Genomic DNA, 23498 nt, shown 5'->3' with positions numbered 1-23498 from the left:
TTCCACATGAGTATAGTAGATCACTTAATATTTCCTCTCTTGTGCACTGTCAGTGTGGCTGCAGTCGCGTCGCGATGGTTTGAGGTGAAGTAACCAATAGTGACCACTAGAGGACGGAAAAGACCAACAGGACGCAGCCTCCGCGTCTTTATATAGGTCAATATAACAATATTTATCAAGGCAATCAGACAAAACAGTGAGTAGACTGTCCTTATTGATGAATATGTAAGTATTACTGTTAACAAAATTACTGTTTCCACTGTGTGTCTGTTTATTGAATAAGTTATGCCGAACGTTGCTTTAAGCGTTGTTTTTGGATTGTTCCTTTGAAGTTTGCTTCGTTTTACTGTGCCACCTTAAAGTTTTCCCTTTTTTCCTTTTACTGCCATTTTATGCGAGCAGTTTAATGATCTTATTTACATAGAGCAGCCTCCTCCTCTCCTGTCGGTCTGTGCGCTTTTGGCTGCGCTCTGCGTGCGTCCTCGCTCAAAGTTCCTGCGCAGACGAGCGGGCGGCGCGCCACGAGCATCACAAACCAAGACACGAAGGAGCTGGGAGAGAGAGAAAAAAAAACATGGTTCCATTTCTCTTGACAGGGACGCCACCGTCATTGATGATCGGCCGATAGGTTCCCCCAACAACGCCGAAAATGCTGCGCGAACGCCGGAGCGAGTCGAGGATGGAGGATTCTGTGAAGAGCGAGCTCCCGCACGGCTCCGAGCCATCTCTGCGCGCCGCGGACAGGAGACGGAGAGACTGAGGATCAGAGAAGTGTGGAAGGGTTGGCAGAAAATGTTTAAAGTTAGGCCGTGTCGTCTTCAAGAGCGACCCGCAAGCGTCCCGCAACAGCTGCAGAAAATGAGCAGGAACTGAAGGAAGAATGCCTAACGTTTGGGATATAGCTGTGGTTTTACAAACATTTATCATCTGCACGTCATCAGGTGAGGCTTCGGGAAATGCACGCCGCTGTTGTTGCGACTGTAGTTCATTGGGATTCAAGTTTTTTGTTCGATTTCTCGCCTTCTTTGTTTCCCCCCCCGATAAAGTCACCATAAATCCCTCCGCCGGTCACAGACGAGTTTATTTCACGGTTTATACGACGTCAAGCGCGAAGATGAGTCAACTCACACGCACACACATACTCACACGCGCGTACTGGGGGGCGAGCGCTGATGCGCTCACGCACACATGCGGATTACAGCCGGCCGACGGAAGCGCACGGAGAACAGATATGACATGGAGCTCATGCATGCAGACACCGGGATAGTGAGTCAAGGTTTCCACCTCCAGCCTCCGTACAGTTGCTACTCTCCAAAGACTCAAACAGAGCCAGCAGACCATAAATGATCACAAAACCAATGAAATGCGCATACTTTTGATGGGGAAATTGTTCCAGTCATAGTTTTCTAGTGTTTTTGTTGCACTTAAAAAAAAGAACAATGATTGTAATGTTGTGGAAACGTGAGGATGTTCAGGCTGCTTCTGAAGAAATGTGGTGAAATGAATCAGTGAGAAGAGTTTGAAAAACAAAATCTTAATAGGTTAGCCCAAATCCTTGCCAATAAAAGGGGGAAGATGCATCAAAACCAGGACGTACGCCACTGACAGGTGACGGCTGAATCTAAAACCACAGCAGCATCACGCTCCTTGAAAATGCACTGGTGCTCATGCATGAGCACTGTTGGGGTCATTGGGATATTTCCTTGCCTGGCTGAGGCCCCATATGTTGATGTTGACCCCCTTTCAACATAATTTTCTGCAGTTAGCATAGTGGTAGCCGAATTTGCTCCGATTTTTCTGTAACCCACCAGTCTTCAACAGAGTTTGAGCCTCTGTGAACTACATACCCGTAAAAAATCTATGATATAATTTATCACGTCATGATTATGATACTTAATGCAGTATTAAACTGGTCTGAGTTTGTTATTTTTAGGTCTTTGGTGCTATTCTAGTCCTGAATCAAGTTTGAAGAAAGATGGCTTCGAAACATGTGACCACAAATTTAATCCTAATCTTCATTAGCAGCTAAATTTAGGCGCTGCGAGCGCCTCAGACACCACGGCCGTGTTTCTCACACTGAATAATTAATTAGCTCTCCGGCCAGTTTGTCCTTGTTGTCAGTTCCAGTTAAAAAAGAAGAAGAATGAATTTAAAATCATTTTCAGCCCCAAAATAGAAGCGTGGTTCAAAACCACTGACAGAACTTCCCTTATCAGAAAAGCATTTATTAAATGAAAATTGTTTGCACTCTGAATATTTAATGCAGAGAGCCTTTATAATCCCAATCAAAGGATTTTTTGAAAAAAAAATTCTTGACATCCTCCCCGTGGAACGTGCACAAGGCCGGAGGATTTAACATTAATGAGCGCACGGCGGACCACACAAAGCAGAAACACCCCCTCAAGCTATGCACCCCCCCCCCCCCCCAATGCTTTCTGAAATTAAATCTTTGGCTCCATTATCTACTAACCACAATGTATCCATAGACTCCGGCATGCATTAAAATGATGTTTAAAATGGCTTTAGTGCACGTTCTGGATATTGTGGGCCTGGCTGGGCTGCTGCAGTCAGCACCTATGGTCGCTATGGTCACCACGGACACTGGCGTTTCCTCCTTTAGCCATCCGCAGTCCTGATTTTCATCCCTCCATTCCTGTGGGTTTTGACATCACAGTTCTGTCTCATCTCATTCCTGTCACTTACTTCTCGGTCCCCCTGTTGGTGCACGTAGGAGCCGCTGTGCTGTACCGCCGGCTCAGGGCTACAAGTCCTCTAAACTTGTACTGTATGAGTTATGCTCTTCTCTCTGGAACGCCTGAAGATAAATCTAATGCGCTGACAGCCTCGGCTACAAAATGGTGGAAGTTCTTCTTCTCTGCCAGCAGCAAAAGTAGCTGTTGGGCTTTGACTCCGTCCGAAGTGGCTCATTCCTCAGGTCCAAGCGGTGGCAGAAGTGTAGGTAGTGATCAGTGTTCAGAGCAACACTTACTCATGACATGGAGCAAAACTGGAGTTTACTGTGAGAATTGTCTAAAGATTGTCTTTAACCAGTCCATTCAGCCTCTCTGCCCAACTACATACAGTCCATTTAACCCCCATGTCCCATTACAACCAGTCCAACCTTAGCCAGTCCATTGCCAATTTTCCCCGTTATAGCGGTCCAGTTAGTCTCTGTACCAACTGCACCCAGTCCATTTGGCCTCTCTATTTCACTGTTACCAGTTGATTTAGAAGTTCTGGGTCCATATAACCAGTCCATTTGGCCTCTCTATTTCACTATTACCAGTTGATTGAGAATCTCTGGGTCCATATAACCAGTCCTTTTAGCCTCTCTTTTCAACTACATATGCACCATTTAGCATCTCAGTGTCAATATACTAATCCATTTTCCCTCTTTGCCCTATTACAACAGTCCCTTTACCTGCTCTGTCAAGTTCTAAGCGATCCATTGATCCTCTCTGTCCCATTACAACCAGTCTGTTTAACCTAATTTAACCAGAAATGTTGTGGTTTTACACACAGCCGTAGCATTTTTTCTATATCAGGTGTCACAGCAAGAAAATCTTTTCATAGAAACTTCTGGAACTGACTGATTTCCATTGTTATACTGTTCTCTTGTTCTCCTCTGCAGCTCAGCCTATCGCATCCAAGCTCGATGACAGTTGGTGGGCGTATAAAGATGTTGTCCAGGGGAGCTTCGTTCCAGGTAACAAACGCTCAGCATATCTTCACAAACAACACATCGTTGAGTTTATCAGCTCTAATGAAGCCGTGGCCGTGCTGTCATGTCTGTGAAAAATGGAAACCCGCCATTATTTGCATAGAATTCCTTTCGGACAAATTTCTGTCTGCACTCATACACACACCCATCGGCTGAAGGTGGACTCTGGAAGTCAAAATAAAACAGTGTTTGCTGTCACATTAGGAGGTTCAGGGAGAGCTGCAGATTTAAATGATGTTCTCCGAATCCACGTCTCTTTTGCTGGGGTGTCCTGGACTATCCCAGGTGATATGGAGCCCCAAACTGCTCCTGATACCGCATCTTCAGGATAATTGTGTGATTTCTGTATTCTGTGTGTGTGTGTGTGTGTGTGTGTGTCGGGTTCTAAAACAATAAAGGGAGGATGATGCCAGTTATTAACTTCCGTGGAGTCGATGGATGAAAAGTGTATTCGGCAGCAGAAACATCCTCCCTTTGTTCTAACTCACCTTCCTTATCAGAATGCTATTGTAAGGACATAATGAGTTCCAAGAAACTTTAATGACAGATCTAAAACTTTAATGGCTGAAAAGGTCAAGGAGGCAGCAGACTGCTCCCATCTGACCTGTCTCTGTCCAGACTGGGTTTTAATTTAGACCGCTGCTGAAATATCACATGTCAAAACATTGAAGCCAGCAGTGCGCAAGGAGATAGAGAAGAAATCCTGATCACCATCTCTAAATAAGTGTTTAGAAATGTCCGCGGGAGAGTAAACGCCGGCACTTACTGCAGTGATGACCTCATCAAATTGTAGCCTTTAGAATTGGATGTAGAAACAAGGTTTCATTGATTTCAATCCAGCGGACAGATATTAAAGAGACATTACTATTGATCTGGTCTGTTGGGAGCAAAAATAAAAACACCATTTCACTGGTAAGAAGTCTGTGTATAGGTACGCAGCATATCTGGATATCAGGAACAGCTTGTAAAGACGTGAAGATGTGATTAGAACTGCTGGTTCATGGTCATACCAACTAAAAGGCTACAGCAAGTCCAAACGGTCCAGCATCAATCTCAAAACTGGATTATTATTCAATCCAGTTGGCAAAGTCACTTTAGAAGTCACAGGTTCATCTACTTTATATATTTCCTTTTAAAATTTTGAATTGCGGTTACGTTGAGGCGGAACCTGGGCGAGGTGGTCGTGGATTCAAAGCGGTCGGTTTCCGTCTGTCCGTCACCAAACAGAAACTTCTGTTCCATCATCTGACCTGGGAGCAGCTAAAAGGAAAGAGAACAGAAAGCAAAGCTGTGGTTTTTGTATTTGTTGGGAGTAAAGAAGAGCAGCATGAATGTGAATAATTTGTTTTTACTTGTTGGCCTTGGTTTCATCTTTGTCTGAAAGTAAAACGCTTGTGAAGTTTTTAGGAAAACAAAGCTGCAGTCGGTGCACATTTCTGTCCCAAGGTAGCTGCAAATCCTGATTTGGAAGCCCTAAATGAAAAAAAAACAAACCAAAATATGCACAGCAAAGACTGAGCACCGAAAAGGGAAAGTGAACAGCAATGAAGGTTCTGGATGGTTGAGCCTTGGCTGCAGTTGGTCGGTCGCACGGAATAAAAGCGATGAGGGAACCGCTAAAACGGGACAGAATTAACAGTTTAGAGCCGACCTGTCAAAGTTCAGACTCAAAGTCAACAGCTAGAGTGATTCTGTCGGGAGGACTGATTAGAAATTAAGCCAAAAACTGGCGGACGGTCAGCAAATTGGTGCTTGACTTATATCTGCCGCAAACGATGAGCACGCGTGGGCGGGGCCTAGCGCAGGTGTTCTGATCTCTTGTGAAGTAGAACGTCCCAGCCGAAACAGGATTTGTTCCTGTTCTTGTCACCTTGAAGCAGGAAACAAATCTCAGTATGCAACAGTCTTTAATGGTCACATGTTCTTTTATTATATACGGTACTTATATGTCCTCAGAGGCTTCTACAAACCTCAATATCCTATCTGTAAACGGCCGCTACACAGCTCTTATTTTTAAATCATGACAGAAATAAGCTGCATTTAGACGTTAGAGCTTGAATGTTCTTGTCCAACATGTGATTTGTAACCTGCTTTCCCTCGTGGTTTTGGATAAGCCATCTGCCTCTGCTATAAAACCCTCCAAACATGATGTGGAGTGAAAGTCAATAACAGGAATGACGGTCGGTCACTTCCTGTCGGTGGGACATGTCGACTTCATTTATTGTGTAGCACAGATAACAAAGCAGTGTGGTAAAAAATAAAACCCAACCAAAAACACAACATTTTCACGCTCTGATTTATAATAAAGCCAACCCCAGGCTTGTTGTGGCTTTGAAGAGACAGTGCCCTCAAAAATTCTAATCATGATTTTGGTTTCCGTGCTGAGGATAAATGGGGTGAAACTTTCTAGGTTCAAACTCAAACCTGAAAGCTTGAGCTCTGCCACAGTGCATATTTCAACTGAAGAATATGGGAATAGCATCTCTGCAAATAAGTTTTGGATCTTGGGGCTACCACAAACTGAATCCACAGGACAAGCTGTTATGGGGCCATTTTGTTCCAGGTCTTGTGGGCTTGTTTTTGTTGTTGTTGTTGTTGTTCCACACTCATTCCCTTGTTAAAGAGAATACGGAACTACTGTAAGTGGAAAAAAGCCAGTTTTTCTTTTCCATTGAAAGGAGAACAGCTTTGGAGACATAAAGTGCATGTTCCTGCGTGTTCTAAGTGCTTGTAACAATGTTCCCTGAGATCTGCAGAGGACATTATTACGCACGTTTCCATTGCAGGAACTTCAGGGTAATTTTCTCCACTATAGGACCCTCCCCCCTAATGGCCAATAACAGGAGCATTTTCGGGGCCTAGCCCAGTCCTTGCTTCAAGTTAGCTACTTGGACCGGCCCTGAAAATCCCCTGGGTAGGACTGGAGGTTTACTTGGCTCTGATTGGCTAAACCGAGTGCAGGATGGGATGCAGAAACCAGGAGAGGAGCATTTACCAAGCTAGCAAACATCACCTTTCCTCTTGTTCATGAACACACAAACCAGAAACATCAGAGGACAAAATGTGCTGTTTACTTAATATTTACTAATGCACACATGTGAACGCATGTGACATGGGCAAATCTTGGAATATTACTTTGTCATAGCACCTTCCATGTTTACCTCCTACCTGTTTTTTTCTGATTTTTGCTTTTGGCAGCCCAAATGATGACTTGACTTTTACCCAGTGATCGGGGGGGACCTACCCCACAGTGGGGAAACAACCCTCGAGAGGGCCACGAGGAAGGAACAGGTCCTGTAATGTTCCTGCTAGTTCCAGTATTTACTAGCAACTATTGAGTGGAAAATGAAAATGAATCAACAATTAGAATTATTATAATGGAAATCTGACTGATCAAAGGTACGGAACAATTAAGGATTTAGGGTGTGAAAGGTCTTGAACAGCAAGGTTCAAAGGCAGCTCAGTATGCTTCAGTGTGGCCAAACATGGTATTAACATCAGACAGCCGGTGATTTATGCGCAGCGGTAGCGCTCTGCTCCGCTGCAAGCTGTAAAAGAGACATATTGAACTTGTGTTAAAAGCTGAAATGTATGTCCAACGGTGAAATAAATGCCCTTCATTAAATGTAGGATTGGTTTCTGACGCCTCAGCATGGTGTGCAGATAGTGTCAGGTGTAGGTCGCTGGAGATGAAGGGTTGCGATAGAGGGATTAGCATCCATCGCCCGTCTTTTGTCATCGGGGGCAGTAATGGGAGTGTGCATTAGTATATTAACATTGGAAATAATGTAGATTAGGATCCCTGCGCCCAGTCAAAGTAATGATGTCGCTGGGAGGTTGCGGGTACCCTTGGATTCAAAGAGATCACTTTACAACCGATTTACACCGGGTTACAACCACACTGAGATATGCTTTTATTTTAAATGGTACATTTACCACTTAAAATGATAAAGCAAAGATATTTGCATGCAGAGGAGGCCGGAGGCCTTTTGGGAAATTTGAGAGCGACGGTAGGTTCCTCACATCATGGCGCGTGGAGCCTCATTTTTCACCTTGGTTCTGCTTTTACCTCTTTCTCCTCACTTTGTGTGAGGAGACAGAGGCGGCTTTAGCTGCTTTCAGAGGAAGGAAGTGGGAATACAGTCAGCGGAAAAGATGTCCTCAAACGATATTTAAAGCTCAGCGATGCAACTTTCTGTTTCTGCTTCTGTCTGTGCTCTTGACACTCACATGCAGATGACACAAAATGTAGACCAGGAACCAAATCTATCATTAATGCACACGATGTAGCCAATCAGAACTTTGCTGCTGTGGTCTCTGTCCATGTGAGAGTCATCCATTTTCCCTGGACCACAGTACTCTCTGGGTTTGGATGAGAGGCCCAAATGGACACAGTCACTGTGAACCAAAATCTCACCTGTGTTAATGTTAACGAGGCTTCAATCATGTGGCATTTGCATCTCCCAGGAAGTGGAAATCCCAGAAATACTTTTCCACGTGGATGTTATTCAGGATGCATTGAGGTGCGTTTCCACTGCAGGAGTTCCTGGTAAATACTGGAGGAGCATCTGTGTGTGTTCATAAATAGTAAGCAAACAGCATGTGTTGTGGTGGGGTACGTATAAAAGGGTTTGTGTGCATGAATGAGAGGTGTTTGCTAGGCTGATGCTCCTGTTCTTCTGGGTTCCGTGTCTCACCTTGCTCTAGATTTAGCCCACTGGCACCGACTAAACTTCAAGCCCCGCCGATGACTTTTTAGAGACCGATCCGAGTACCTGCTCAGGAGCACAGACTGGGTTAGGTCCTGTAGAAGTTCCTGTGAATGGCGATTTGGGGATCTGTAAAATGAAGTTCCTGCAGTGGAAACGCACCAGTAGGATCCATTAATGCTTCTCTGACACAAGGCATCTTATTTCTGTAATTTAATACAGGCATATTCACAAGGAAGAGAACATGCCCAGCCATAAACCATGATGAACGACAAAGTCCAGAACCATAAAAAAGGAAGGCTTAATAGATTTCAGAGTTTAAAAAAAATAGATTTGATAGAATTCAGTGACAATTGTGGCAAATTAAAGCTCTTTCTGAAAGTGAAGCCTTAATCATTGGACAGCTCTCGTGTCAAGCGGGGTGTCACCAGTCACGGGGGCCTAGTAAGGAATGACTGAAGGTTGAAAATGCAAAACAGAAAACATGGAGAACAACACCAGCATTAGAGACCATTGTGAAGCATGAAATCAGCATTTGTGTCTGGGGCTCATGTCATCGTTGAGTCAAGCTTCGGCTGCAATTATTGTCATTGTCCCGGGGGTTTAATAGTTTGATTGTTGAAGCGTGTAATCTTCGCCACGAGAGGTGGCCATTTTCTCTCTTTCAGCTCACAAAACAGCAAGTTTGTAACCCAGAGATAAACTGGCAGGACAGAGGACAATGTTGACCCTGTTTACATGCTGTTTGCCCACCGGGTCAGGATTCAGTGCAGAGCTCTGGCGGTGTGCAGAACATCTGGTCCCGGTCCAGGCCGGCTGGTCTGTGTACATACAGGTGTAGATCGACTTTTGCATTAGTTGGGTGTGTTTATGTTTTCGGTGTCGTTTAACCCACCAATGTCAGATGTCCGTTGATTGTGGAAAAGTTCACTAGGTAGATGCTTTTAATTAAAAGGCTCCATCACCTTTAAAATCCAGCCTGGTATCAGGGTGCAGCAAAATTAGGCCCGATTTGGGGATCTACTGGATACAGGTGGACACTGAAGATTATTGCTGTTGATACTGGTATTATTTATTCAACAGTCTAGCAGCGACATTCTGGATCAGTTTTTAATGGTCTAAAGTTGACATCCCTTTCAGACCTCACCTGTGAGGTTACGTCACCAAGGAAAATGAGAAGAAAATGAAAAATTATCTGAGTAATTGAGTTCAGTTTGCTGCCATCTTGCACCGTTGGAGCAGATCTCAGCTAAGTTGCTCTGTCGATTCATAAAATGTCAGCACATTCTTCACTCAACATGTCTTTCCCTGAATAATGGAGGAAATCCATCTTGAAACGTCCAATGCTGTAGATTTTAACGCAGGCCTAACCTAAAATCCACATCCTCAGCCATCATCACGAGAACATTAATAAAAGGTGGCAGAGAGCAGAGTCTGGCAGTGCTAGCGCGCCTGCCCAGTGAGGTTTTACTTTGGCACCGTGAAATGTAAAAACTAAATATAACACGAGATACAGTATGAACCACAGATGCCACGGAACAATGGGGAATCTTTGGCAGACAAAGATAGCAACATGGATCTCAGCTCTTCTCTGTTCAATGGCGCTCTCACAGCAAAGCAGTGAGGTGGGAACACGTCAGGAACATTTATTTGATAACAGGTCCAAGGATATGTCGATGTTTTAACATAATCTGTGCAATAAATGTGAAGCTTTGAAATCGAATTTGGATCATCATTATATTTTTCAATCGTCGCTAACTCCCAGGCAACCTTCATCCCAAACAAATCATCGGTGTTCCACCTGAGCGCAGGATCAACGGTGTCAGAATACAAATATCACATCGTTACTCAAGTGTCGAAATCCTAAAGGGCTTTGAAAATAATGTCACTCAAAATAAGGATACAATTACGCCCGATGCTGCTGCGTTTAAGAGGACTCAGTTGTGTGTTTTTCTTCCATCTTGACCTGAACTATTGGATGAGGGAAGCTTCAGAGTTTAGCATTTTTAGCCTGTGACCCTCCACTACGAGTGTTTTTGAGACTGCAGGTGAAATGGACAACGTCACCGTGACCTCTGACTCCTCTCGTATTGGATCGAGGAGGCGCCGCTGTGGATACTGCAAATACATGCTCCTTTTTCACTTCGTTATAAACATTCCGTCTTCTCTCCCACATTTTAGCCTTAATTCTGAAGAGCAGTTGGTCACCCATGCATGGCTGCATTATTCATCCAGCTTAATTAATCGCCCTCCCTTATTTGTCCTTTAGTTACAGCCATCTTCCTCTTTTTCACTCATCCCATCTTTCTTTGCACTAGGACACGCGGTTCGCTCTGGACTTCCGCACTTCTTATGTATAATTGATTGTGTGTCTGCCTGTCCCTTTTATCCCCTCCGTCCCCCTCTTCTTTCCCTCTGCTCTTCTTCTCTTCCATCCACTTCCTTCATAGTCACCTCTGCTTCACTTTATCACCCTATTTATCCCTCTGAGCTCACTCTTCCAGCTCATTCCCACTCTCCTTCCACCCCGGATAACCCGAAGACGTTGCGATACGTCATTTGAATTTCTCCCAGCAGTTTGCGGCCCGCTCAAACCCTCAGAGGGAGGGAGTCATTCTGAATCGCTTCTTCTGCGAGAGCTTACGTGAATGTGCTAAAAAAAAGGGACCATCAAAGGTGAGATTTGGATCTTCACGCCAAAATAAAAGGATCCGTGCTTCCATCTTACAAATAGAAAGCTTCTGAATGCGTCGCCGAGATGAGCACATTCAGTAGGCGGCTGCTTCTTTGTGTCGGCGCTCTAAAGCGATCGTAAAAGGACACATTTGCCAGGAACATCTTCAGCTTCAGCAGAGAATGGGTAGGTTCAACGGTGGCGCCGTCAGCTCTGATGTAACCGAGGTGAACATAAAGCAGAAAATGAAATCCGCATTAGAGAATTTTCTTTAACAATGCGTGGGCAGCAGTACATGGCGAAATGACAGTATTGCTTTATTAGCAATTCAATTATTTTATTTATAAATGGGTGGTTAAATAGTCGCCAATTACATAATTTGCCATCTTCTATTTTTTTTTCTTTTTGCGCCTCTGCATATTTATTTTGTTCTTAAGTGCTTCAGCCTGAACATTAAACATAAGTGTGTGATTATTGCTCTGAGGGGGATTTGAGCTATTGGTAATGAAAGCACGAGCTGCTTATTATGGGAAATGTCAGCAAAAGTAAGCGAATGAATCTAACAGAAAGTTTGTCCGCTTTCCACCGTGACCACATGGGCGTTTAATGAATGTTTTGTTGGTCTAATGGATACGTTGAACTTCTCTTAAAAACGCTCACTAGAGAAAGTAAGAACACAATTAGCAGCATCATTACTAGATCCTGTAGATGTTGAGGATTTGTCTCTGTGCAGATTATATTCAGCCATTATGATACTGTGAGGAAGTGTCGGACAAAGGTTTGTGCTTGCGCCAGGGTTTTTCCCCACGTCAGGAAGGTAAAGACAAAGATAGCGAGCACACTGCTCACAGCTATCAGCATTAAGCTATAAGCGCCGCGGTCGAACTACAGATCTACCGGGGGTCTGTAGAGGGTATTACACAGGCCTCTATGCTAATCTCATTACTTCGAAGGTTCACATGAGACCAGCAAAAAATTGAATTATTGCATTAGTTAGAATAAGTAGTGGACCAATTAGTTTGCCATTTTGTGGGGCTGTCCGAAAGTGAGCCTGGCTCTACCCTTTAGCGCACTCAATATATCCCGTGATAATGCATTGCATAAAATAGTGCAAAACCAATGGTTTCAAACCATCATCCTCTGTGGTGACACAAGTAATGATGACATGATGTTAGTTATTAGATTCCATTATGAAGGACGTAATGCATCGACGAACACCCAGTGAGTGAGCTGCCTTTATTAATCAGTTGAAAAAGCAACTTAAATAGGTTTTTATTTTAAAATCATTTAAATATTGTGGATAAGGAGCAAAAGCTTGAATGGGAGAAACACCTTTATGAAAGGTCGGTTTCTTTTATACTGTCTGAAATGTGCACTTCTCATCTACGTCCAAGCCAAATCTGTCTACTGCCTGGCAGTTTGGGGCTTTTTAGTTCTTCGGCGTTCACAGTGCTGCTCATGGATCTCTAGAATTATCGACAGTGTGAACCAACTAACATGAGCATGCATCGGATTATCGTTTAGATTCCTATAAAGCAGACAGTCTGCTTGCTTTTGTGATGCCCTAGGTGCTTCCTTTCTTATCCTGTTAGCAGAGTTTCTCATACAAGGTCGTCTGGTGCAAGAAAATTCTTTTGTTTAAAGTATCAGGCAGGAAAATGCAGCACTGACAATGTCAACGCGTCCGTCTCCACGCTCTGAAAGCAAAGAGGCTGCCTGAGGATGATGGAATACAGACAGAGACGGATGATGCATTGCCAATTTCTCCAACTGTACAAATAAGAAGCCAACTCATGTAGAATATGAGCACTGCAGTCTGGTGCAGCAGCAACTGAGAATTGTGTTGCCACCTGTTTGTCACCAAAAGCTGTCAGTTTTGGGATGTCATGAAATATATATTATTTTTCTGACAAAACAACTCGGAGCAAACAAACTGGCCACCAACAAAGCCCTCGTTCTTCTCTGATTCCAGCCCAGCTGAAGGGAAATCTAACCTGAACGAATGGCTTCATTAGCTTTCGCTAAGCTCACAGCAGCACTTTATAACAGCGACTTGAGCAGATGCCACAACAGGTTTTTGCCTTCAAAACAGCAAGAGAATCGTCTGAATTCCTCCTCAGCGTGTTCTGGCTGTCTCGATGCAGCAGGCGAGATAAACTGTCAGACTGCCAGCTTCTCAGCCAGGGGTTGCTCCTGCACTTGTCTGCCTGGTGTCGAGTTCTCTCGGTGCGTGTGGCAGCCATGTCTGAACGTCTGCAGAGCTGTTTTAGGACGTGTCGATGTACCCAAGAACAAGTAAGGTAGCGGGCTGGCCTGGTTTCCCTATCACTGCCGTTGTACGGCTTACTGAGACCGTTCTGAGGGTTAAAAGAAAGAAAGAAAGGAACAGAAGGGGAAAAAAGAAAGAGGAGGCGGATACAGCTGGACACATAAAGATGACGGGAAGCTTTTGGTGTCAAGAGAAGAAAAGGAAATGCTCCTGGGAGATGGCCTTCTCTCTAGATAGATCATAACACTGGCTCTATCTGTGTGAGAAGGAGGGACAAGAAGAGGAGGATGAGAGAAGGAATGAGACAAAGATGGAAGGCTCAGGGGATTAAGTTGGTCAACCTTCCAGTACTGACAGCAAAGCACAGACAGATGCCATCAAACCAGTAAAGAAAGGTCTGTCTATCTATCTATCTGTCCGTCCATCTGTCTGTCTGTCTGTTTGTCCACCATATTTTCTAGAAAATGGCAACTGTGCATCAACATAACATCAAAACTCCAGGGAACTGCAGGGAACTCTAGTTCCCTAAGCGCCAGTTCAGATGACTCAACTCAAACATCTTTACCTCACTGCGAGAAGGTTTTAGGTTCAAGCCTGCCAGCTGGATCGGGTTCGTCTCTCTGGATTACCGCACCCCAGTCTCACTCCACAGGTCTGAACTACGCTGCTTGTTTCACGCCAAAAGGAATTTCTGACTTTTGAAGTACAAGAAAAAGTTTCTGTTTCTCTCCTGGTTTAGCTAACAGCCCTACTTTTACCGCTCATTCTTGTGTTGTAAAGTGTGATAGGTCAGGTTTCAGAAGGGCCCCAAGTTTTATAGTGTACTGAAGCTTGTTATTTCTCTGACACAACCCCAATTTGGACTAGGCTGCCACTAGAATCCGGTTATTTTTGAGATTTATTCACCTGGGAAATCCACTGACTTCCCTCCTGCGTGTCTTTCTGGGAGAGTTTGCACTGAGTGATGCCTCATCCAGGGAAATCAGTATTAATCTTAAGAGTGGTATACGATGCTAACTGGAACATATACAGGAAACATTAACATGGCTACAGGCAGCAAACTGGAGTTTCCTACGATTTCTTTCCCGCAGGCCTCCCAATGTATTTATGTCAGCGGTAGTACTTCCTTCGAAGAAAGCAATAAATTAGTTCCCATGAAAGACATTTATCTTCCCTAGTTCCTGCGCTGTGATGGATTCGTTATGTGTATTGTGATAAATAACTTTAGTGTAGTGGGTTGGGGTGAATTAGCCAAAGCTTCTGGGGTCACATGACTCTCAACAGTTAAAAAAGAACCCATCACACTTCCAAAAGTAAATCAAGAAAGACCACTGAGGAATATGCATTTATTTATCAGTTTAAAAAAGGAAATAATGACTTTAAAGTGATCTAAATAATGTGGATGAGGAGCATATCTACACGTCTGCAGGGAAGACTTTACCTTTTTCCATTTGTATGCTTTTATGAGAGAAAGACCTTTTGTGAAAGGTCAGTTTCTCTTATACTGTCTAAAATGTGTAATTCTCAGCCAAGGCAAATCTGTCTGCTGCCTGGCAGTTTGGTGCTTTTTAGTTCTTCGGCGTGCACACTGCTGCTCGTGGATCCGTAGAATTATTGACAGTGTGAGCCAGCAAACACATGAGCATGCATTAGAAGAGTGTTTAGATTCATAGATAGCACACAGTCTGCTTCCTTTCTTATCCTGGTAGCAGAGTTTCTCATACAAGGTCGAAATTCTTTTGTTTAAAGTATCAGGCAGGAAAATGCAGCACTGACAATGTCAACGCGTCCGTGTCCACGCTCTGAAAACAAAGAGGCTGCCTGAGGAGTGAAAGGAGTAGGTGAAAAGGTACAGGGAAGAAAGCCAACATGGCTAATAGAGGGGTGGATTGATTAGACACTCACCTGTTTGGAAGATGCGAAAGCAGCCGTGAGACACAACTGCTGTCTCTTCTGGGTGAAATGCTAATTTACTTTAAATGCACATAAAATGTCAGAGCCTCCAACAGAATTTCAGTGCAAGAGAAAAACACACAGCGAAACAACAAAATGCAACCGTATTGTTTCAAACATTAAGAACTCAAAGCTTATTGTGGTTGAGTGGTGTTTTCTGTAGTTGTGGGGTTTTTTGATCTTTGTGCTGAACAGGAGAAATTAAGATGGAATCTGAAAGCGCTGCTTAAGGTCCCCTGTTGTTGAGGATGTTTGCTGGGAGATTTCAGATGGACTACTTAAAAGTCCAAAAGAGGGAAATAAGATGCAAAACAGAGTGTCACCTCTAGTGTGTGTGTGTGTGGGTGTGTGTGTGTGTGTGAAGATGGGGGCGGTTGACTGAACAGAAGGTACGGTAATATCTTTGATGCTTTTTTTTCTGTGTGCATGGGTGCATATGTGTCGTCATTCCAGTATACGTGTGTGTGTGCGTGCGTGTGTGTGTGTGTGTGTGTGTGTGTGTGTTTAAGCATAATATCACAGCTCAGGGTTGTTATTTGGAAGTGCTGCAGAGTGAATAAGTAGGACACCAAGTTAGTGATCAGAGGAGCCACTGCCTTGCTCTCTCACTCCTTCTTTCTCTTGTGCTGTAAACGTGTGCGTGCATGCACACACACACACACACACACACACTCTTGCATAGACTCACTGGGGCCATAGGAGAGAAGGGAATGGAGCAAAAAAGAAATGGAATTGAGAGTTAACAGGAGGAAGAGGTGGTGGAAGTGTCTCCCCTCCCACACAGGAGACACGAGCAATTTTAGATAGGACTAAAAGAAGGACAGCTAGATGTGCGGCAGAAACAGAGTAGGCAGAAGAAAGAGGAAAGGAATGGGAGAAGGAAGACGGAGGAATATGGAGTTATGATACTCAGTCTTAATAATCTTTGGATACTATTACACATCCATATTCTCCATGCCTGATGGGCGCCCACTAAAACTCTTGCAATTACTCACAGCAGTAATGACATTAAAGCTAATGCTAGCGGTGATTATCCAGCCGCTGCTATTTGTTCTTATTTAGCCGGGTGTGCCGCAGGCCGCTGTAATGGATGGGCACGCGCTTGTGGAGATGACAGTGTTTGCCATAGTTAAAAATTCTAATGAATTCATTATTCTTTAATGGAGCGCAGCTGAGGTGAGACGACGGAGGCTCACCGGGTACAAATTGACGACGACTAGCTGCAGCGAGAGCAGCGCAGGTGCTATTAGGCCACATTATCAGGGAGATCTGAGGCAGTTAGCCGCCACTGTAATGCACTCCACCTCACTGTAATTTGTTAAACTAATTCACTGGACAAATTGATCAATACGCTTAAAGGTTAATGTTGTTCTTCCACTTCCTGAGTCCATTTCTGCCCACTCAAGACCACCTGGCTGGAGACCTCCACTGTGGAGCCACTGTCAGAAAACTCCAAAATTTTGTAGACACGCCAGGTGAAAGCTAGGTCTTTTTTAAAAAAAATGCTGGTAGTTGCTTGTGAATTTCTCTGTCTACAAGTATTATTGTCTTATTACCTTGCGGTATTGATCTATTCCATCCAAACAGGAAGAAGGCAACGGCCATAATCGTAATGATCAGGGCTAATAGAAAAGCATTAAGCTGCATCAATAGGCTCCTACAGGAGTTTACAGCTGAGTTTGATGTGACGTACCTGGGACCATCGATATAGGTGCAACATTTAAGCATTAAATGCAACGTTGGCACAAGTGGAGGGAGAAACTCCCCCCTTTGGGCCCTACTTTGGTGCTTCTGTACTTTGTTGTCACTCCAGTATCATTTATGGATGTTAGCGCTTTATAAAGTTGTGTATCGAAAAATGTAAATATGAACAGAACATTCAAGTGTTTTGTTTCCATTTATTGTTTTTGAACATTTAATTAGGTATTAACTAATATCGTAAATTAAATATTCAATCATCTGTTATCCACCATTTTGTTTGAATTGGGGGGAACGACTGGAGTTCCCAGGCTGGCGAGACATTTGCTGGTCTTGTCCCCATCCTCAAGGTCCTTATCCCCGAAATGCAGTTTTGTGGGGGGGGGGGGTATCGGGGGTTGACTCTCTCAGGTCTCCATCATGTCTTCAGGTAAAGTTCTCTAGCAGACACAGCCTGTTCTTGTTCCCCCATGTTGAGAACATCAGGTGGATCCGTGTTTCAGCTCACTCTGCTGCACGGTTGCATTTATGAATAACTGATTCCCAGTTGTCTCGACGAGTGGAGAGAAAGAAACAGGCTATTTTATGCCATAACTTTATACAATTTATATAGATCCTTTATTTAGTGAACATACTTATGTTGAAGGGATAATATCACTATGTGAATATCCACCCAGCCATCCATCTTCTAGCTGCTATGAGAACATATTACATGCAAAATTCCTTTAAATTTTAGTAAAAGTGGGTTAAATGAAACGTTTATTAGCCTGAGCCAAGGCTGCGTGTTGATAAATGTTCATTACCTTGCAGTAGTAGTCGTAGCTGTTTTCAGGTAAAACACATAGATGTCTGATGTAATTAGAACTTTTGTGGACTAAGAGCTGTGAAAACCCAGCTGAGCTGCCTTTGTTGTTAAATTAAAAAGGCTGTAGCTTTTCTGTGTTGACAGAAAGCCATGAAAAAACTTCATGGAGGTGGCTGCTGCTCTTGCTGGAAATGCATTTCCAATTCAAAACAAAAGAACAATTCTGAGCTTTGAAAATCCTGAAGCATCCCACTGCTGTTCTGAGAGAACCTCAAGCCAGCTGGACCCAGCTGGACCCAGCTGGACCCAGCTGGCACCTGCAGGAGGGCAGAGCAGAGATGGTCAAAGACCTCACTGCTGCAGGTGGAGCCGCCGTGACGGGGTCACATGTCTGACCCCCACCTGCCACAGCTTTAAACACTCCGTCCATCTGTCCGTCCATCCGTCCATCCATCCATCCATCCATCCATCCATCCATCCATCCATCCATCCACCCACCCACCCACCCACCCAACCATCCATCCATCCATCCATCCATCCATCCATCCATCCATCCATCCATCCATCCACCCAACCATCCATCCATCCATCCATCCACCCATCCATCCATCCATCCATCCATCCACCCACCCAACCATCCATCCATCCATCCACCCATCCATCCATCCATTCATCATCCATCCATCCATCCACCCATCCATCCATCCATCAATCCATCCATCCACCCACCCACCCACCCATCCATCCATCCACCCAACCAACCATCCATCCATCCATCCATCCATCCATCCATCCATCCATCCATCCATCCCCCCACCCACCCATCCATCCATCCATCCATCCATCCATCCATCCATCCATCCATCCATCCATCCATCCATCCATCCCCCCACCCACCCACGCAACCATCCATCCATCCATCCATCCATCCATCCATCCATCCATCCATCCATCCATCCATCCATCCATCCATCCATCCATCCACCCACCCACCCATCCATCCATCCATCCATCCATCCATCCATCCATCCATCCATCCCCCCACCCACCCACGCAACCATCCATCCATCCATCCATCCATCCATCCATCCATCCATCCATCCATCCATCCATCCATCCATCCATCCATCCATCCATCCATCCACTGGTGCACTGTCATGCCACCTGAAACAAACACAGTTGTGGCTTTTGGTTTAAACAACAGACACTTGACAGTGGCACAGCCATGACCTGCTCCTCTGTGACCTTTGCTGACTCTTGTGTGAACTTTGATATGTGTGTAATCCATCTTCTCTGCTTTCTCATCTTTAAGGACTCTTTCAGGGTAGATTTCCCACAGTTATTTAATTAGTCTCACTGAAAAGTAACCCGTCAATAAGCTCCATTGCAACAATTCACCAGGCCGACGAATAAACAAGGAGCAAAGCCTCCTCTTCACTCTGAGGGCAACAAAAGACTCTGACATTTATCTGAAAAACTGTGGCAGAGAGAGAGAGACAAAAGCTAATGACAAGCATTCTTTCAACATGATTCCACTCATTCATCTTTTGCCTTTTAACTTTCACTGTTTTCTGTGGATAACAACTTAAAGTGGACTTTATTTATTCAGCTATAAAGTTCGACAACATGCAGGTGGCAGCAGAATGAGAATACGGATGAAACGCAATAAAAGGAAGGCGATTGCAAACCACATTAATATTACCTGCATGTGCTCTGTTTCACCAAACCCATTTACTAGATGCACATTTACTTCAGTTTTCCTGCTTATTAATCATCTCAGAGAGATTCTCGCTTAGAAACGCTCACATCATCTGTTACGCAAACGTCCCATCAGCCCAAACAGTCATAACAGGACAAATGATCAGTCTGCATTAGACAGATTTAAGCTGATTATTACAACAGTGAGTGATGAACTTGTAGCGCTGAGGCGCTGATGATAATCTGACAGCTGCCTTGGTTACATAATTTTGTGGAATGTGTTAAGGAAGTCTGGAGATTTCATCGCTGCTGTGACCAAATATCGCACATCAATCAATAACTGTTGTTCTAAAGTCACATTTTATGAGACTTAGTTGATATTTCACTTGTAATCATTTTGAAAAGGGATCAGTAGAGACAGCCTGAAGAAATAGCCAATCAGTTATCAATGGCTTGTATTAGCTAATGATTCTGCACATTAAGAGGCTATAAAAGAGGGATTCTGGGTTCTATATGAGCAGCCTGGATGACCTTTAGCACCATCCCAAGACATGTTTTAGCAAAGACAGTATAGCACAAGAGTAAAATTATCTAAACTATTGATGGATTTAAAAAGTGTTTTAAAGTAAAATAGACTTGCTTTCATTTAAAGCAATGTTTTTTTTTTGGAATATGTGAAAAGATTGGGATGAAAAGTCTTTGATTTCCAGCATTTATTGTACCAGACGGGGATAATTCAAGTGTGCCAAGTGTAACCAAAAGTTAGATGTGATAAACTGAAAATGAAGAGAGAAACGTGGACTCTTGATCGCTGAGATTATATGTAAATAATAATAATATTACATTTGATTAGTTGGGGTCATGAATCTGTGTTCACTAAAAACACATAACCAGAAATGAGACATTGCGCAATACTCGGTAAAGAGGATTGTCTCAACTACAAGCTCCCTCGTGGGCAGCAGCAGTGTTTCGGGCTAGTAATTGTTCTGATTTGTGAGAAGTTTTACTGTGGGTATGTTGTATTTGGAGAATTTGGAGTTGGTGTTTAGTACAACCCTGTTGACACAGCTTCTGTCAAAAATAAATTGAAGCGCAGAGCTGCTTCTGGGCCAGAGCTAAAGCCAAATAAAGACTGTGAGCGGAAACACTAACGCGGCTCAGCTCCGGCCTTGTCTAATGCTGGATGCAGTTAGAAATGGATTGACATGAACAGCAGGGGGGCTGCGACATTTAAACGATGCTCCGGTGCTTAAAATTGGGCCAACAAAGTACCATTACACTCACCACACCATTACAGCACCACCAGCCTGAACTCAATCAAAATCTACTCTAATCATCTTTATGTATGAAGCCTCTGTTAGTATCAAAATTGTCTCTAGGGGCTTTCCAGAATCCCAGGGCCTGACCCCCAACAAGCAACAGTGGCAAGGAAAAACTCCCCTTTAACAGGAAGAAACCTTGAGCAGGACCAGGCTCATGTAGGGGGACCCTCCTGCTGATGGCCGGATGGTCTTTTTCATTATTCTGATGCTCTATTTGAACTTTAGCAGGTTTTCTGGACTGTGTGCACATCCTGAAATGCATTGAGATTGGCTGATTAGCCTTAACAAGCAGTTGAACCGGTGTACCAAAGAAGTGGGTGTTTAGCACGAGCATTGTTGATGGAACAGAAAGACCTTTGTTAAGGTAAAGCAAACACGATCTGCAATCTTGGCTTAAGAGAAGTCAGCTGGACTTCTGTCGGTCTGTCAAAGATGTGACAGAAGAGGATAGACGTCTCCAAAACGCTAACAGAAGTCCAATTGAATTCTCTTTAACCGAGATTCTCTTCGACCTGGATGACTGAGAGCGTCCACCATCTTTAGTTTTGCTTTGCTTTTGTTCCTGAGAAAGATGTTAAAATCATGCAGCATCCTTCCTTCAGGATTGTGTATAATACTGCACTTTGCTAGAATCCCCTCACAGTGAATGAGCTTCCTGGGCTCCTGTCAGCGTTGTGCTGTTTTCACCGAATCGTCACGAAGTGCTGATGAAACTGCTCAGCGTCTTTAAAGAGTCGCTCCTCGGCTGAGATGTGGAACACACGAGTTTGGGGCTTTTTTTTGTCTCTCTGCTGTGTTGCCATGCGCTGTTCTGGCACATCCTCTCCGACTGAAGGTTGATGCCGTGACACATGTAGACCTGCGAGTGCTTTGCATGGGGGAAGTCGGATCCATTTTCCAAAGATAGTTTCAAAAATAATAGGTGGATTAATGAAATTACAGTGGAAAAACAGATCAGGTACAAGTTTTAAATTGAGGTGAAGCTCTTTAAATCCCCTGAATGAATGCATTATGAATGTGTTGGATCTGGTATCCACAAGCCTAATTTACCTTTTCTTTAGATGAATAATAACTCAAAATGTCAGAGACTATTGCGTCATAGTGTTTGAAGATATGTTTCCTTCATTAGTTTGCAGTGTTTATGAGATTTGCTCCGCTTCCTTGCTGTTGTGCGGCGTGACATCGTGAATCTTATCATCTCGTGTTGAGACTGATTAACATTAACATGCTCTCTTTACTAGTTTACCAAAAAACCTCCCAACACGCCCCGCTCCAAAAGTTCAAAAAGTGAAAGGCACGATGAAAAGAGAGCGTACGTCTTCATACAGGTGCCGTGCTGACCTTTGTTTCCGAGTTATCAAAGCTTGAGTCAAGGTCTCCGACTGGGGCACTAAAAAGAGAGAGGATAGACTGTAGGGAAGACAGAAGAGTGACAAGAATACACAACACAGGGAGGGGGTTAGCGAGATGTGACCCCGTCCCACTCACACACTTGTACAGGCGTATAAAATTGCAGGGGGAGGCTGAAGCTCAGCAGCAGATGGCTGCAAATCCCCCATGATGACTAAAGGAAGGTTGAAACCCTGGAATATCATCACTTACCCCAGGAGTGGCACAGATCTCAACAGGCTATACAGCCATAAGCCCACCACTCCCCTGTCTACACCAAGCCCACAAACAAAGAACCAGTTTGTTACTGTATAAAGTGGATCGGCTCTTTCTGCTCCATTTCTAATTCAGTTATAACACTCGAAACTTTCTTTTTTATCTAAATGTACATTAATTCTGAAACAACCTTGTGGCATGTGACCTTAATAATCACAGGAAAAACACTGACAAGAATGTATGATGCAGTGTCACCTTTTCAATACATTTCTTCTTGATTATGATCAAGAGTTGTGTTTAAACGCTGAACATTTTCTTGAAGCACATTTTTATGTGGATAATAGAGGAAGATCAGCGAAATCCGTGGGTTTCAGTTAAAAATGAACAGCTGCTTCTTGACTGACAAGCAGATTTTATTCAGAATCATCATAAGAGATTAATTATAATCCTCTTTCAGCTATATTATTACTGTATTTTAAAAAGAAGCTAAAAAGAAAAATAATAATTTAAATCTAATGATTCACTAAAGTCACAGAGGAAAGAGGCTGTTGGGAAATCAGGAATAATATTCTGGCTGGAAGCCCTAGAGGGAGTTGTGTGTGTGTGTGTGTGTGTGTGTGGGTGTGTGTGTGTGTGTGTGTGTGTGTGTGTGTGTGTGTGTGTGTGTGCGTGCGCAGTGGAACACAGAATCAGATTTGAACCTTTACGGTAATTTTTTAACATAAGCACGTGGCTTAAAAACATATGTATACACACACACACACACACACACACACACACACACATATATATAAATATGCAGCACTTAAAATTCCACTAAATTTAGATAATCGTTGCCCCAGAACTATTTGTCGGCAGGACCAACTCCATTAGAGTGACCACTCTCAGCAACAGGAAGTGGCCCTCTCAACAGGAAGTTTGAGTCCTAAAAACCTCAAGACGGAAGGATCGACGGACATAAAGGCATTTAAATGAAGGCGATTACCTTATTTGAAATGACACATTTCCAGCTTAAAGCAACACATCAATGTGATTGGGGGATCC

At 43.7% G+C, this 23498-nt stretch overlaps 1 protein-coding gene across 1 annotated transcript in view; it reads left to right on the top strand.

The window, feature by feature from the left end:
* The first annotated feature begins 465 nt into the window (after nt 1–465).
* ca10b (carbonic anhydrase Xb) overlaps nt 466–23498 on the top strand; it is a 77820-nt gene continuing 54787 nt past the window's right edge. Inside the window, exons 1-2 of the mRNA XM_003964268.2 lie at nt 466–941; nt 3632–3706. Coding sequence (XP_003964317.1) covers nt 881–941; nt 3632–3706 — 136 coding nt within the window. The 5' untranslated portion in view covers nt 466–880. The remainder of the gene's footprint in view (nt 942–3631; nt 3707–23498) is intronic.

This window comes from Takifugu rubripes, chromosome 5 (genome assembly GCF_901000725.2).
Source record: "Takifugu rubripes chromosome 5, fTakRub1.2, whole genome shotgun sequence".
Taxonomy (NCBI): domain Eukaryota; kingdom Metazoa; phylum Chordata; class Actinopteri; order Tetraodontiformes; family Tetraodontidae; genus Takifugu; species Takifugu rubripes.
Note: the sequence above shows the minus strand (reverse complement) of the source record. Positions and strands in the feature narration are given on the sequence as shown.